The sequence below is a fragment of the Camelus dromedarius genome, chromosome 8 (assembly GCF_036321535.1).
Source record: "Camelus dromedarius isolate mCamDro1 chromosome 8, mCamDro1.pat, whole genome shotgun sequence".
Taxonomy (NCBI): domain Eukaryota; kingdom Metazoa; phylum Chordata; class Mammalia; order Artiodactyla; family Camelidae; genus Camelus; species Camelus dromedarius.
Genome location: NC_087443.1, coordinates 75,017,941 through 75,034,837, shown reverse-complemented (window position 1 = coordinate 75,034,837; position 16,897 = coordinate 75,017,941). Strand labels below are relative to the sequence as shown.

At 47.9% G+C, this 16,897-nt stretch overlaps 1 protein-coding gene across 1 annotated transcript in view; it reads right to left on the bottom strand.

Annotated features, from left to right (window-relative positions):
* Window positions 1–16,897, bottom strand: part of BTBD16 (BTB domain containing 16) — a 48,859-nt gene that overhangs the window by 9,367 nt on the left and 22,595 nt on the right. Inside the window, exon 9 of the mRNA XM_010997694.3 lies at window positions 10,323–10,442. Coding sequence (XP_010995996.3) covers window positions 10,323–10,442 — 120 coding nt within the window. The remainder of the gene's footprint in view (window positions 1–10,322; window positions 10,443–16,897) is intronic.

Genomic DNA, 16,897 nt, shown 5'->3' with positions numbered 1-16,897 from the left:
GTGAGACAAAGGGTTATATTCCCTGGTCATTGACCACTGAGCTGTGCACTTAGTAGGTGTCCGACAAATACTCATTAAATGACCATAGGAACGCATGTGACTGTACAGAGGGTTTCAAGATACATTTTCTCACTTGAGTCTCACAAACATCTCAAGGAACAGACAGGACAAGTATTATCAGCTTCATTTTACAGATAAAAAGAACAATGGCTCAGCCAGGACTTGAACCCAGGACCTCTGATTCCTCCTCTACGCAAACTGCCCTTTGAATAAATGGCCACATCAGGTAATTCAAAAGCACTTTCTGGAGCACCTAAATGTGTAAAACAAACACTAGCAGACATAAAGGGGAAAATTGACGGTATTACAATAACAGGAGGAGACTTTAACACCCCACTAACATTATTAAACAGGTCTTCCAGACAGAAAATCAATAAGGCAACAGAGATACTAAATGGCACATTAGAACAATGAGACTTAATTGATATTTTCAGGACATTACATCCCTAAAAAACAGAATGCACATTCTTTTCAAGTGCACATGGAACATTCTCTAGGCTAGACTACATACTCAGACACAAAACAAGCCTCAACAAATTTAGGAGGATAGAAATTATTTCAAGCATCTTTTTTGAATACAGTGATATGAAACTGGCAATCAACCACAGAAAGAGAAATGAGAAAAAAACCAACTGCATGGAGACTAAACAACAGGCTACTAAAAAACCAGTGGGTCAAGGAGGAAATCAAAGAGGAAATCAAAAACCCTTTCCGGCAGAGCTGAAAAGAAAGGATGGTCGGATGAGTGGGTAACTGTCTTAGCAGCTGGTTCCAGGATCAGTTCTGCGACACTGTTATTACTAAAATCCAGTTAATTTCCACACACGGCTGAGGTTGGGGCTGGGTTGAGATCAGATTCTCCTTGAGAAGACACGTTACACACAGACACACATTCACCACACTTGTTTTGAAACAGGTTACTTCATAAAATGGTCACTTTTGACAAATGGGGACAACAGGGTGATAATTTTTCCAAGTCCCTTTGGAAAGACAAAGTCATTCCCTCAAGACAGATCCTGTATGAGACGAGCCAAGGGCACTTTTAGATTATTTTTCCATGAATCAAGTGTGATGTCCAAATCACACCCTGTCCCAGCCAGACTGAGCGCTCCGTTGCCCCGTGTCCTGCCTCTGCTGGAGGTGCCCGCCAACCTGCCTGTGGACCATTTGTTTTCACAACATCTGGGAATTCCTGGAACTCTCCAACTCCTCCTGTCAGTGGTCCCAGGAGGTAAGTTTAGGGATGCTGAGGCGTTGTGAGAGTCAAGAGGGGCATGAAGACGAATGAGTTAATTCAAATTCAATGATTACTTATTAGAATTCCCTGGAGGCCTGTCTCTGGGGGTGGACAGACCAGGTAAAAAGGGGGGCTGACACTTCCAGGAGTGCAGGGCTATCGACCCTGGAACCAGCCCTCCTCCGTTACCCGGGGCAGGCGGAGCTGGGTGAGTGTGGGCAGTGCCAGGGCCTGAGAGCATGGCTGCCTTAGCTGGACGATTAAGACTCGCCTCCCTCCTTTCCCTGACCTGAGTGCTGCTCCCTTCCCTGCCTCTCTCTCACCATGTAATGGAGGAACAAGTTAGGTGGCATCACGGTGGTTGCAGCTGTAAAGGAGGAATGAAGGAGTGGAGCTGGCGTGGGACCTCCAGCCCTTGAGTGCTCTGGGGGATGAGCCTGTACCCTTGACAAGGGCTCCCACAGCCCGGAGTGGCCCCCGAGAAGGGAGCACTTGTTGAGCTGCATGTTAATAAGGTGTCTGCCCAGAAGGGAGAGAACAGCCTAGAGGACAGATTTCCCTACCAGCTCAGACACCCCCAGGCACCAGCCCCACAGCTTTGTGGGAAGGCTGCTGGGAGCGTAGGAGGGCCCCTGATTCTTCCTATGAAAAGCACTCAGACCCGACGACCAACAGCCAGGACCTCACCAAACAGTCCTCCTCCCACAGAGGATTCTGGAAGAGCTTTGTTTAGACAAGTGATTGGACTTCATGACGCCTTTGAGTCACAGAGAAGTGGCACTGGTGGTGGCTGACTTGGAGAGGTCAAAAGTCAGCTCATCCATCACTCAACCATGCTTCCAGCTCCTGAGCTCTTGCCTTGGAGTCAGACAGACCGGGTTCCAGGCCTGGGCCAGCCAGCCATCAGCCATGTGACCAAGCCTCCCTGACCGTCCATCTCCTTCTTTGTCAAAGGGGGACAATGACTGCATGTGTTTCCCTGGTAGTTGGGAGAAGAAGAGGAGACAGTGCTTGTGAGGTGCTGGGCACAGCTGCTGGTTCCCAGTGGCACTCTGAGCCTCGTGATTACCACCACTGTCCCCTCTTTCCAGGGAAAGTGACCTGGACTCAAACCGGTCAAGTCCATGGCCATGTTCTTGGTGCCATTCATTACCACTGCCACCTAACTTACCAGAGCCACAGGCTACCTCAAAGGAAGAGAACAGTGACCTCAGCTGCTGATTCTCTAAAATCCCAAGGCATCTGAGCAGTGTGGTCCAACTCCTCCAACAATTGGCATAACCCTTTCCCTAGAGCCCGGCGAGGTGATTGCTGCAGAGGCAGGACTCCGCCAGGCCTCCCGAGAACAGCCCAGCTCACTTCCACCTAACCCGGCTCAACTCCGCTGTGGGGTGGGGAGGCAGAGGGGAGGCATCTGAGATTCTCGGGGCCAATGATGAGCACACCTGATGGCTCACCTGATGTCACATAAAGTGCGGAAGCTGGCTGCTAAGTCAGGGACCTCTTTGAATGGCTGTTTGGTGGAATCAAAGGCTGGCATGGCATCCTCAGGTGCTGAGCTCCGTCTGTGCAAAGATCTCTTTGAGTTTAGCACTGACTTTTCTGGGACAAACTTTAGGCCATGGTGTCTGCCTTCCAAAGTTCAAGGAGAAACCCTTGGGGCATGACTCCCTTAGGGAAGAAAATTCATAGGTCCTGGATACTGAAAGATACATTCAGATCAGGTCTGCCTCCTGCTCACAAGGCCCTGGGACAACTCCCCTCCCCAGACCTTCTGAAAGGCACTGCCCGGGACAAGTCTCCGTCTGACAGGCACAGACTGTAATTTTAGAGCTGCCGTTAGCCATGACCGTCTCACTTCCTCCATCCTGTCATCTGTTGGAGTCATTTACCCTTTCAGACTCCAAGTGCCACGAGCCTAGCACTTCAGATTTTAGCCTTAAAGTACATAGTGTGGAATTCTGACATCTGCTGTAACACAGACGAGCCCTGAAGACGTTCTGCTAAGTGAAATAAGCCAGACACAAAAGGAAACATACTGTACGATTCCACTTATATGAGGTTCCCAGAGCAGTCAGAGTCACAGAGGAGGAGGGTAGAAAGGTGGTTACCAGGGGCGGGGGGAGCAGGGAACAGGGATTTATTGTTTCATCTGTGTGGAGCTTCAGTTTAGGAAGACGGACAATCTCTGGAGGTGGATGGTGGTGATGGCTGCACAGCATTGTCCATGTACTGAATGCCACTGCGCTGTACACAGAAAAATGGCGAAAGTGGTCAATTTTATGTTGTGTATATTCTACCCCAATAAAAGAGAATTAGGGTCAAAAATTACTTAGTGTCTATGAAAAATATCTGAAATAATATTTTAGATTTTAAGGTGAAGTTTGACAAAATGACACCCTTTGGGGCCATAACTCATGATGAGAAGGGAGCATGACTTTTTTCAAAATGTTAACTCAGCACAGAAGACCTGGGCACCTTCCGAAACCCAAGAAGCAGGAAATAGTCCTCTTGGCTCCTGATACCGAAGTGTGGTAATGAAACAATTCTGACTGTCGCCGCCACCACCATCACCTACCAAATGGCACCACCATTCAGGACCTCCTGCCAAGTGCCGCACTGGGCTTTTTCTTTGAGTCAGAACAAACCTACGTTGGAGCTGATGAGAGGGCATTGTTAACCTCCACACAGGAAGGTCAGGCGTTTTGCTCGAAGTCTTATAGCGAGTAAACGGCAAGAGTGGGAGTCAGACTCCGGACTGCCACCTTCTAACACACACCTCATTTACTGAGTGTGCTGTTTGTCTCCGCTTCCTCTGTGAAGATGGGAATTTGTGTCTGTTTTATTTACCCTTTCATCCTCAGCACCCCTGATGGTGCCTGGCTCTCATTCGGCTTGCAATATGTTAAGTGAATTAATTGGATGAATGAGCTGGTCCCTGCCAACTCACTAGCCCTAATCCTACCATCCCCTCCCTCCACTCCCCGATAATTTACCTTCTAGGAATGCAGTTCCAGCCCCAGGGCACGCACTCCCTGCGCGCACACACGTGCATGCACAGACCAGGCTATTCCATGTCAAGTTTCCTATGCTCACGGGGTCCTGTCTGTTGTTGTCACACTTATTTGTCAGGCCAAGTCCTATTGGTCATTCGTCGAGACCCAGTGCAATGTCATCTTGAATATAAAGATAGAGATGGTCCTGACCTTTGCCCAAAGGCAGAACTGGGTCAAGAAATTTTTTCTAATGACGACTTTATCTGCCCTCTGCAAGGACCTCCTGCACCCAGACACTTCACATGGCTTGTGTTCAGTCAAAGCCTCCACTGCGACTGTTGAAGACATTGTGAGGCCACCCAGTTTGGGTGGAAAGCCAAGAAGCCACATGAGGGAAGTGTAAAGGTCGTAAGGAATAGGAATCAATATATAGGGACATTGAAGAGAAGGGAGATTCAGCTTCTAGGGAGCCAAGCTAAGTGGGGCTGGGGCAGTGCTGGTCACAGCCGAGAAGGAAAGAAAAAGGCAAGAAACTCTGAAGTCAGGTCATGAGAAATCCTGACCTGAAATATATCAACCTCCCTGCTCAGGTGGAGAGATTCCAAGAGAGAACAATTCAGTTGCCCTCATGTCCATGACTCATGGAATATTCCAGAATGAATGTTCTGGTAAAGAGATCAGAGTTGCCACACAAGGGATGCCAGGTTTCATGATGACTCTGTGGTCGTATCTGCAAATGCCATCCATTAATCACAGGAGACACATGGCGTCTGCCTGTCCTGGCACACAGCATCGTGGTGCATTTCCTTCGAGATGTCTGTGGGCTGGGGCGCCGGCGGTGCAGGGCATGGCTGGGCAGCTCTCCTCGGAGGTTCCTCTCGCATGGTGGGAAGGTGGTGCTGGACTTGTCACACATGCACACAGCCAGCATATGCTCTTGTTCTCTCTGCAAGAAGCTCAGAGCAGGAAACCGTCCAGTGTGCAGGTGAGATCCTGGAAGGCTTCCTGGAGGAGTCCTTGGGCAGCTCTATAAAGGCTGGGTCAGATTTGGACAGGGAATACGAGAGAGGAGACTCTGTGGCAGAGGTCAGGGAAATCTAGTATTTGAGATCGTGTGGGTACTGGCTTCACTCACTGCTTTCAATGACTTCCTTCTGGTGAGGTTGCTGGAATCCACCCTCGCAGTGTTTGACAGAGATCCATTTAGTGATTAAGAAATCAGTTAAGGACCAGTATTACAAGGCTGTTAATGACTTGCACTTAACCCTGAGATCTCAAAGCTAAAGGATGTGTCAGAAGATCTGGGAGACCCAGTCCATCCAGCGCCACCAACAAATTGCAGAAGGAGCCTGAGAACACCCCTTACCTTCCCTGGCCACCTTTCCCTGGATGGATTTTATAGACACACTGTTGAGTGAAAGAATCCAGACATTCAAAAGTCCATGCTAGGGGGGAGGGTATAGCTCAGTGGTAGAGTGCGTACATACGCAGCATACAGGAGGTCCTGGGTTCAATCCCCGGTACCTCCATCAAAATAAATAAATCAATAAATAAACTGAATTACCCTCCCCCCAAAAAAAAACAAAAAACCAACAAACAAAAAGTCCATGCTATAGGATTCTATTTATACAAAGTTCAAAAGTAGCCAAGAGAGCTCCATGGTAGAAAAAGTCAGGATACTGTGCACCCTGGCGTGAGAAGGGCAGTGACCAAGATAAGGCACGTTGGGGGGTGGGCAGGTCAAGTTCTATTTCTTGGTCAGCTTCCTGGTTACACAGGTGTGTGTACTTTGTGGCAATTCATTGAGCTGTTCACTTAAGGCTTGCACACTTTTCTGTAGGTAATTTATTTTTTGATGAAAAACGTATTTAAAAAAAAAAAAAGTGGAAAATTTGCCTGCCACTGGCTCTTCTCCAGCTGACGAGTTTGACAGCTTCCCTGGACTTCTCGGACTGCTAAGTGAGATGAAAAGATGACTCTTCTCCATGGCGGACGAAGACACTGGTTTTGCTTACATTTTTTTTTCTACAAGGAAATGTTAAATTTAATTCTGGACAGCCTATTTGTTTTTCTAAATTAACCACTGCCAGGAAAATAGACTGTGGGTGCCGAGGTGTGTGTGTGTGAGTGTGTGTATGTGTGTGTGTGTGTGTGTGAGTGTGTGTGTGTGTGTGTGTGTGTGTGTGCTATTCAAATACCTTCATCCCTCGCTTGTCTTCCAGACGTTGCTAAGACAGATGAGAAAAGGAGTATCTGATCCACTTTACTCAATACTGCTATAAATGCTGCTTTTTGGATCCTGGGCCAGCCAAGGCCACGCCCAGAGTCACCGCTCAGCCTCACCCCTGGTCCATCACAGGGCCTGGTTAGCTAATATTCAGGCAGCTTATCCCCCTGCCGCCACATCACGACAGCACGGTCCCATTCTGGAGGTCCCCATATTGTGATGGTCCACTCTGACCTCTGTCCCCAACCTGGGAGATACCTTATAACTCACTCTGTCATCTAAATTATTTCTTTAATAGATGCAACTTTAAAAATTGGGCCAAAAAGCCAACGTCCTTGGTTCTCATCCTCAAGCCTGTGTGCTGTCTCCCGGAGTCTCTTCCTTCCTCTGTCCCACCTCTGAACGCTGCTGGCATGTCCCTGTCAGTGGCTGTGGAAACTTCCTCAGCTGGCTGTTCCTTCTGTCTTCACTGGACTGTGGAGCTCAGCCCCCCTGGTGACTCAGCTCTGGTCCAGACTGACTGCGTCTTCCCGCGGGCTCCCTCCACCACCGCTGGGAGCAGAGGTGCCTTCCTGCAGCCTGGGCCCTCAGGCTACTGACTCCGCTGGGCCAACAGCTCCTTCCAGAAGAAATGGCAAAGCCAGAGCACGGTCACCACCCATGCCCACTCCCACGTCCCGGGGAGACATAAGCAACCGACTGAGACATTACTTCTCACTGAGCCTCGAGAAAGCCTTAGTCTAGTACACCAAACAGGCCCTGCCCATCAATAACGATGGAAATACTTCTGCCATCCCCACCATTTCATGTTGCTGCAGACGTGGTGTTCTCTGAATTTGGCGTTAGCATGGTAAGACCCACTTCTCTGAGGGGAATCGAGCTACATAAAAATGTGTGGTGGACTCTCATCACTCCATCAGCTGTTTATTATATGCTCAGCATGGTGCCAGGGAAGCTAGGGGTGTGACAAAGGATCATTAAATCCTTCCTTTAAGCTGCTCTTGATGTACCCGGGGAGGCAGACTGTATGCACACACCAAGATGTTCATAAGGGACAGTGAGGCTCCTAGGGGACGCCCCGCCATGGGGGAACTGAGAAGAGGGGACAGAGCAGGCTAGGGTGGAGGGAGCACGACCCACGAGAGCTGGTCCCTGGGCAAATGAGTCTGGGGACTCAGGGGACGTGCATTTGGGAGGTAGAGGCCATTGACCAGTGAGCACCATTCTCAGGCAGAAGAGTGAGCTTGTTTGGGATGAGAACCACCCATCATCCTAAAAATGGGCCATGATCCTCAAAGTTGGGCGTAGGCATGGGTGACCACTGAGGGAGAAGCATCTGAAGTCCAGACTGCTTTCTCTTTCCTCCCAAGGGGACACCAAGCTTGCTGCGGGAGGGAGTGGGAGGGAGGGACAGAGGGAGGCAGGGCAGGCTGGCAGGACTCACCCCTGTGCTGCAGTCAGAGAACATGGTGCGTGGGAAGGAAGATATGGTCCTGGTTGCTCAGGCTGGGGCAAAGAGATGATGTGAAAACAGACAAATGGTTTCCAACACGGAAAACCATGCAGGCTCAGGGGGCTGGGGTAAATGTGCATGGAGGGTGAGGTTTGGGGTCAAAATGGAATCAATGTGGACTCAGGAGGAATGGAGAAGCTATGATGGTAGATGCATCCTGGTGTAGAGGAGCCTCTGAGACCCAGCTCAGGAAGGTCCAGGAAATCCTGCTGTCAGTGGACAGGGCCACATGCCTTAGTCCTCTCGCTCTCACTTGTTTCTCTCACATTAAAAACACAGTTTCAATGAATCACCCACATTCTAGCTCATTTCCTATCTCCCAGTTCTAGACGTTTCCAGGAGAAGAGCTAACCTGGTGCCAAATAGCAACTTTTCCTGGTGTGCATGACTCATTGGAAAAAGTGTCTCTTGGACTATTAAAAGAATAGGGGAGGGTGGGTTGAAGACACTTCAGTTCAAAGCAAATTATATAGAAACTAAGCAAGGACATATCATTCTGGCGCTGAAGACTGTGCTTTCCCCAAATAACAAGGCAGGAAAAAAGGGCTCTTTAGTTAACACGGTGCACAGATGTTCCAGAAAAGGAGTAAATGCTTCGGAACAAGGCAAACGAAACTTGGCTTAAACAGGTCAGTCTGCTGATGAGTACATGGAAGATGTGTTGTATCTGCTAAACTCGCAAGTGCAAAAGAAAAGGAGTCCCTGGACGTCCTTGAAAAGGTCTTATCATGATGCTTGGAAGCCCCTGTTCCTGCTGATGTGGGGAACGGAATGTAAACCTGACAGTGAAGGTAATGCTTCCTGTTTAGGGCAGATCCTCTGAGGACCACCTGGCGCCGTCTTGGGCTACAGGCCACCACACTCCACAGCCAGCTTGGATGATGCGAGTGCACTTACAAAATTTAAAAAGAGGCTAAAGAGACAGAGATGGAGCCCACAAACTACTGCTTTCAGCCTCACCCACACCCTGTCCCCCTGCCCCACGTGGCCACAGCCAACATCGCTATGGGGTTGAACAGATAGAAAACACAGGCAGAGGAGGACACAGGGAGGGGTGGAAGATGCCCTGCAGGGCAATTTTAGAAGTAATCGGCTAACAACAACACTGAACCTAGAGGCAGCCTCAGGATCTTTCTAAACACCGTGCCCTGGGAGCCACCACCAAACCAGCGGCAGTGGGCACAAGAGAGGAACCCTATCTGCTGTTTGAGGAACGGTCAGCAAAGCGTTTCGGGATTAGGCAGGTCTGGGTCCGAGTCAGGCTCCAACCCTTATCACTTGTGGGATCACTGACAAGACACTTCATCTCTACCTCAGTTTCCTCATCTGTAAAATGGGAATAATAAAACCAGCCCCCTAGTACTATGTAGATTAAACGAGATTACAAATAGAAAGTGCTTTTCAGAACTACTGCATTTAGTAAGCACAATAAAATGGTGCCCATTATTGTACTGGAATTGTTATTTTTCACTTAAATGTTGAGATATATAACTTTTAACATTTAGAAGTTTAGATAGTGTAAGAGACTGGATTAATGCTATGAAACCTTTGCACATTCAAATGCTTTTCCATTTGTCTAGAAAATCCGGAATTTTATATGCTAGATAGTGAAATATAAATGAGAATGATTTGGTCTCAGCGGGGAGGGTATAGCTTAGTGGTAGAGCACGTGCTTAGCATGCACAAGGTCCTAGGTTCAATCCCCAGTACTCCATTAAAAAATAATAATAAATTAATTATCTTCTCCCCCAAAACAAAACAAATACTAAAAGAAAAAGAAAGAAAGAAAAAAAAAAGCACAGCTGAGAGTGACTTGGTATGATTCAGGTACATTTTAAGGATGAAATTTTTTTTTAATTTATGTTTTAAAAAATTTTTTATTTTTTAACGGAGGTCCCCTTGGGGATTGAACCCAGGACCTCATGCATGCTAAGCATGTGCTCTACCACTGAGCTATACCCTCCCTACTAACTATGAACATTTCAAGGTCAGTGCAGTGTGGTACTTTCCCCTGAATAAAAAGAGCACCTTTTGCATCATGTCTTTTACTGGACACAGAACAGGTGCTCAAAAGCACATGACTACTTCACAATACTTACCTATTATTCACTTTTTCAAGTAATCTAGTCATTCAAAGTTACCCCATACTCTTAGTCTTCACAAAGAAAACTGAATTTTATGCACTCTGAATAATGCTATGAAAAATAATATCACTGATGCTTACCTTCAGAATATCACAAGCCGAAAAAAAAAAAGTACCATTCATCGACCAACGCTAAGTTACTTTACCTGCTAAAAAACGCCAGCACGGTTTCGTACGTCGGAATTGTCTGAGTTTTGTTGTTTAGTTGCAAGTAGACCCACAAAAGCAGTGTTTTCAGAAGGTGAAACTCACTAAATGTAAACAACCTGGCCAAAAGAAAAGATTGAGAAGAAATTTCAGGAATAGCAAAACACCACGCTGTGTGTAAAGAAAGGGAAAAATTAACAGCGAGTTTGAGAAGGAGGTCACACCACGCCCTGAGTCTGTAGGTGGGCTCAGACAGAGAGACATCAACTTGTTTAAGGTCTTGTTCAAGGTCTTGTTCAAGGTCACCAGCTGGTTAATGACTGGGACTTGAACCTCAGCAGCCTGCCGCCCAGCCCAGGGTGTGTTTTCACCCACCGGCTGAGCTGCTGTAAAACAACGGTCATCACTGAGTGAGCTCTTACTGTGAGACAGGTGTTCTCAAGGCGTTTCCATATGTTCTTTTATTTAGTAACGCCCAGCAACCCTGCAAAGCTGGGATATATTCCTTACTTTTATAGATGTGGAAATTGAGATGGATCCTCTGTTTATTTAAAAATATACGTTTTGTTCCTCATGGTTTTTTGCATTAATTTTCATTGTAAAATATTGCACTAAAATATACTTTATCTCCATGACTGAGGTTTCTGGGGGCCCCTGAAATTTTGCACCCAAGGGGAGTGTCTCACTGGTCATATTCTAGTCCCAGCCCCAACTGAAGGCTGAAACGTGAATAACTCATCCAAAGCCACACAACTCTGAGTTCAGACTTGAGCAGGGACTACCCCACACTGGCTGTGGAGACTCCTGCAGGCTGCTGGCCGGCCCTGCAAGCCACGACTCCCTCGTCTGTAAAACAGTGATCAAGGCAGTTGCTCAGAGGACAGTGGTGAGGTCTGTGTGAGGTGACGTGTAGTATGCGCTCCCTATGGTTGCTGTAACAAATTGGCACAAACTGAGCGGCTTAAAACAACACAAACTTATTATCATATAGTTCTGGAAATTGCTACAAAATGGTTCTCACTGGGCCAAGATCAAGGTGTGGGCAGGGCTGTGTTCCTTCCTGAGGCTCTAGGGGAAAATCATTTTCTTGCCTTTTCCAGTTTCTAGAGGCCATTAGCATCCCTGCGCTTGTGGCCCCTTCCTTCATCTTCAAGTCAGCAGCACAGCATCTTCAAATCTCTCTCTGGTTCTGACTCTTCTGCCTCCTTCGCCCACGCTGAAGAATCCTGTGTTGACATTGGCCCCCCCCGGATAATCTGGGGCCCCCCATCTCAGGGTCACCCAATTAGCAACCTTAGCTCCATCTGCAAGCTTAATTCCCCTTTACCGTGCAACCTAACATATTCATGAGTTCTAGGGGTTGGGATGTCAACATCTTTGGGGGACCATTATCGAGCTGACCACACATCCAGATTGCTTAGCACAGTGCCTGGCACACAGGAATGGGCTTAGGGAGCAGCAGCTCCCACTCCTAAGTGGCTGGGCTGGGTCCTGGCTCCAGAGCCCACACTGTGCCTGCAGCAGCCTGAGGCATCTCATCAAGAAACGAGGGATGAGGAGGAAGGGGTGAGTCAGCTCTGTGAAGGATGCTTCCCAGACAGCTCTTCTAACAGGTGGCTCGGTTGCCTAAGGAGTCATCTCAACACTTCTTAGGCCTGTTGATATTTCCTGCCTCTGACCATGGACATGCACGCTGGCTTCAAAATATATCATAGCCTCTTCCCCTACCACCTTCGTGGTTGTGATGGGTGGAAGCCAAGCTAAATCGTGACTCCAAAGGCCAGTGAGAGTGTCACCCACCCACCTCTCCCGCTATTTCTGGACAGCGTAGAGCTGTCTCTTTCTCTTAGTTGTTTTTAGGCACCTACAGATGCGTGGGCTTTGACTCTGGCCAGACAGGGCCAAATTTGTCACCGTCTGGGCAACAATGTAAGGCAAGATGGGAGACGTCACAGAATCACTTGCTACGATGTCCCCACAAAGACCTCTGCCATGACTTCAACCACCACTAGGCTGGGGAGCCATGTGACCTCTGGTGCAGAATCCATGCTTGAAGCCCCCAAGCCCAGAAGGTTCTTTGAGATCTCACCAAAGAGGGGCTAGCAGCAACATGGGGGAGCAACTGGGAGTTCCATGAATCAGGACCCGGGTTTTACAACTTATGATGAAGATTAATTGATGAAATAAGTCCTCTGTCTTTAGGCCAAGTACCAGTGCCCTAAAGTATTAGTTCTTGCAGGAAGTAACCACGCTGAGGACATTCAAACATATTTTCATTGGCCTAAGAGCTCTAATGACCTTAATCAAGATGGAATTCACACGGATTCTAAACTTCCCTCCAACACAGGTGAACATCTGGGCTGTTTGATGTGTGTTTGCTGGGTAGAAGCCACTGGGATGTAACTGGTGTTTTTGTTTTTTAACAAGACATTTTCCTCTATTTTTTCTTTTGAGAAAAATGTATGTAAATAATAAAAGGCCTCATTTTGAGCACAGACCGTAGAGAAAGCTGTGCCCAAGTGAACAAGAAAATCTGATCAAAGATGCTCTTTGCAACACTGATCATCAGAAAAAAAATGAAGTAAAACAAAACAAAAGGCCATTAGGAAGGGAAGGAAAAAACTGCTCTCTCGTCATTCTTTGGAAGCCTGGACAACAATTACATTTAAAAATTGCGAATTAGGTACATAAATATCAACACGGAGAGAACACGTCACAAGATGCTAGTGAATAAAGTCAGTTGTAGAAGTGGTTGTACACAGAGCAGCCACAGCCACTACAATCACTGTGAGAAAATGTATGCACAGCAGTGGTTTGTTTGCCTTGAGGGAGGGAGGCGGAGAGGAAGGACGGGGAATAGGGCTGGTGGGGCAGGGGTAGGGGGACACACAGGCGACTTCTACTTTTTTGGCAATGCTTTCTTAGCTTATGACAAAATGTTACCATCTGTTCATTTGAGGAGATGGATCCAATTGTGCTTTGTATTACCCTGCCACCTTCGTAAAATTTTTACGATAAAAAATATGACCATCAATATCCTTTTTTTCCCCCTAATAAATTAGGTTTATTTATTTATTTAATTTTTTTTTCCTTAATGGAGGTACTAGGGATTGAACCCAGGACCTCATGCATGCTAAGCATGTGCTCTACCGCTTGAACTATACCCTCCCTCACCAATATCCCTGTTGATCTTGACCATCAGTAAGGAAGGAGGAGGCTTGGAGTAGGGTGCACGAGCTGGCTGACAATAACCACAGGCGCAGAGACCACTGAGAGCTGGGTTCAAATCCCAGCTCTCATGCTGCATGGGGCAGGGGCAGCAATGCTATATGTCCTGTAATTTCCATTCCGCATGTGAGAACACGAGGAGCATCTCCCGGGGAGCTGCAGGAATTAGACTGAAGGCCCACTCAGAGTGTTCGGAGACGCACCTGCGCTTCATAACCGGGACGCGCTGTTGTTATCAGCCAGAGAAGCGTCAGCTTCAGGAACGACGACGTTTGACAAGGATGCCCAGTGATGCTCCGGGTGCTGGGGGGAAAGCTGCGGGACAGGCATGCTGGGGAGGACACGTGGCTTTCTTAGGGAATTCCTGAGCCCTCAAGGCTCCTTGTATCAGAGACAGGAAGTCAGGGAGGGCGGGCACGTCCCCACTGGTTTCAGGGAAGCCTTTGGTGTTGACAGAACCAGACAGACCTCTGAGCTCTCCCCCCTCCTAAGTCTACAAGGAGCTTGGCTTTCGGAAAAGCAGAACTTGGAATGAAGCTTTCATAATATTAGAGTGAGTAAAACAGGGTCACCGAGTGGTGACCTCTAAGAAGAAAATTAACTGAAAACCAGAGGCCCAGGAGGTCAGGAAGACTGAGTGTATTTTACCACAGGTCATTTACAAGATGGAAAGAAAACCCAAAGGAAGATGAGGTCAAGGCACTTCAGGTGGGGAAGGTGAATGGTCTCAAAGTTGGAGCATCTGCAGTGATGGATGTGGGTCCAACAAAGCTTAGACATCCAAACACCATGACCACAAGCCAGGGATGAGCCACAGTCTACACTAAGTGGGGCCAGGGACTCTCCAACCCCGACCTCGGGTTGGCCTTTCCACAAAGCCATGTGATTTCCCGGGACAACCCAGTCTTCACGGAGTGCTGATTGCTGGGAAACCTCTGTTACAAACAAGAAGATGGTGCAGCAATGAGGGTGGGACCCTGGACTTTGCAGCCTGAAGCCCAGCCCTGCCTTTTATCATCCCTCTTATCTTAGGGACAATAATTGTATCTGCTGCACAGGGTTGTGGGGATTGAAAGAGCCAGTGCACACAGCACCGCACACGCCCAGAAGTGCTGAGTACAGGTGGTGGGTGGTGCGCGGTCCATCAGCCACCAGGAGCACCAAGATTCAGAGCCCGGGCCTGGTAAATTTCTAACCATCTGGCCAGGCGCTAGGTGAGGCCCAAGGCCCCTTTCCTGCACCCTCTGTTTCCCTCTTCCCTCCAGCTTCAAAGCAGGCGGCCACCAGACATCAACCAGGTGAGGAGAGTTCACATCAGAGGACTGGATGTGAGCACGAGGTCTGGGAGCTGTGGGCCTGGTCCCTCCAGGGCTCATGAGCTGATGACATGCTTGAGGCCATGTCCAAGGGCCATGCAGGCTCTTCCCTCCTCCCCTGGGATAGCCCTGGGCTGTCGGTGCAGACGGCTCCTGGGGCGGGGCCGGAGGAGCAGAACCTAGTTTCCACAACAGTCATGTCTCCCCAAACTTGTGAGTCTAGACACTTGACACGTAATGTTCTTGACCTCTTTTCCTGCCCAGCCAGCGCTTTCTAAGGCCTGTCCCATCACTAGCGTTCTGCTTGTGGTCAGACACGTTTTGCTCTTTCTTGGTTAAGTGCAACCAATGTGGGATAACTCAGCCTTTCCAAGGGAGGGACGGTGTTACGAAAAGTCTACGGGATGCCATGTTTATCTTTTCTTCAAGGGTTGCATAACCTTTGCTCCATGGAGGGCAGGGAGTGGAAAAATCTCGGGGAGCAGGGCAAAACGACCCTGGGAGCCCGCCCCGGGCCCCGGGGGCTGCTCTTGGGGCCCGAGTTCCTGAAGTCTTCTTAGATAATAGTCTCCCCCAACACCAGAGCCCAGAACACAGTTCCACCAACCTCATTTCTCCATTAGTCTGAGGGCATCGCAGGCTACTGAGTAAATTCGAACCAACGGTAGAATAAACCTTTCCAGATCTAATTCCTGAAATCGGAATGCTTTCCGTCACACATGCACGAGGAAAACATTCATTTTCTAATATACCATAACAATTTTTAGTCGAATTTAGTCTTCATTCTTGAAATTCACCCAAAGGGAATACAATCGTGGTAACTGGGCAGTGGGTGTCAAGAACCTTTCAAAGAGTCCCCCAAAGACATGACAACGAAACGCAGTATGTGGTCCTCAACTGGATCCTGTATTGGAGGGAAAAAGATGCTACAAAGGACAGTGTGCATCAATGACCTTAAGCTATTTACTGAAGCTGTTAACTACATTGTGATTATATTAGAACAAATTCTCTTTATTAGGAAATAAACACTGAAGCATTTAGCAGTAAGAGAACACGATTGATGCCACTTCCCTTCAAAGAGTTTTAAAAAATGTGTATTGGTAGATATACACACAGATGCAAATGATAAAGCAATCAGGGCAGAGACTGAATGAACAAAGCAGGGTGAAGGGTATTGAGATATTCCTTGCACTATTGCTGTCATTTAATTGGCTTGAAATTATTTTCAAATACTAATAGTAATAAAAGCAAACAGAATGTCCTTTTGACTTAGCAATTTCACTTCTAAGAATTCAACATGGGAAAATAATCTGAGATGAAGATAAACGTACATGGAAGGATGTCACCAAGGTGCTATTTATATCAATAAAACATTGGAAATGACCTAAAAGGCCAGGCATTGGCCAGAATCTAAGGAAGGCCCTGTGGTTGCCACGTGGGTAAGACAGAAGCTTCAGATTGGCAGAGCCAAAGACTCTTTGGTTAGAGACGTGATTGGGGGTTGGTCAAGAGCAGGCCAAGACCCTGAGTTAGGGGTCCCTGCACTGGTCCAGATGAGAGATGTGGAGGTTTGGCCTCTGGCCGGTGCTCACACAGAGGCCCCCAGAGACGGGTTCTGTCTGGAAGTAGAATCAACTGCACTTGGGGAGGGGGAGGGGAGTAAGTGTCCAGAGGACCCCCGGGGGCTTGAGCAGCTAGCCGAAGAACAAGGCGGGGCAGGGAACCACAAGTGGGGCTTCAGCCTTAATTGTCAGAGAGGTCTTGCAGGCAGAGGACCGTCTGGGTCTAGAGCTGTTCAGAAGAAGAGTCCGGGCTGGAGTTAGAAACTGATTTAGGGGAGAGAGCCTTTTCCTTTTTCTGCTTTTCCCTGGCCTCCAAATTTTCCACAACAAGTATTAATGTATTAATGTTGAAAGAATTTTTAAAAATTACTTAGGCAATAAGACATGGCAACAACCTAAATATCCATGGACAGATGAATGGATAAAGACGATGTGGTACATATATACAATGGAATACTACTCATCCAT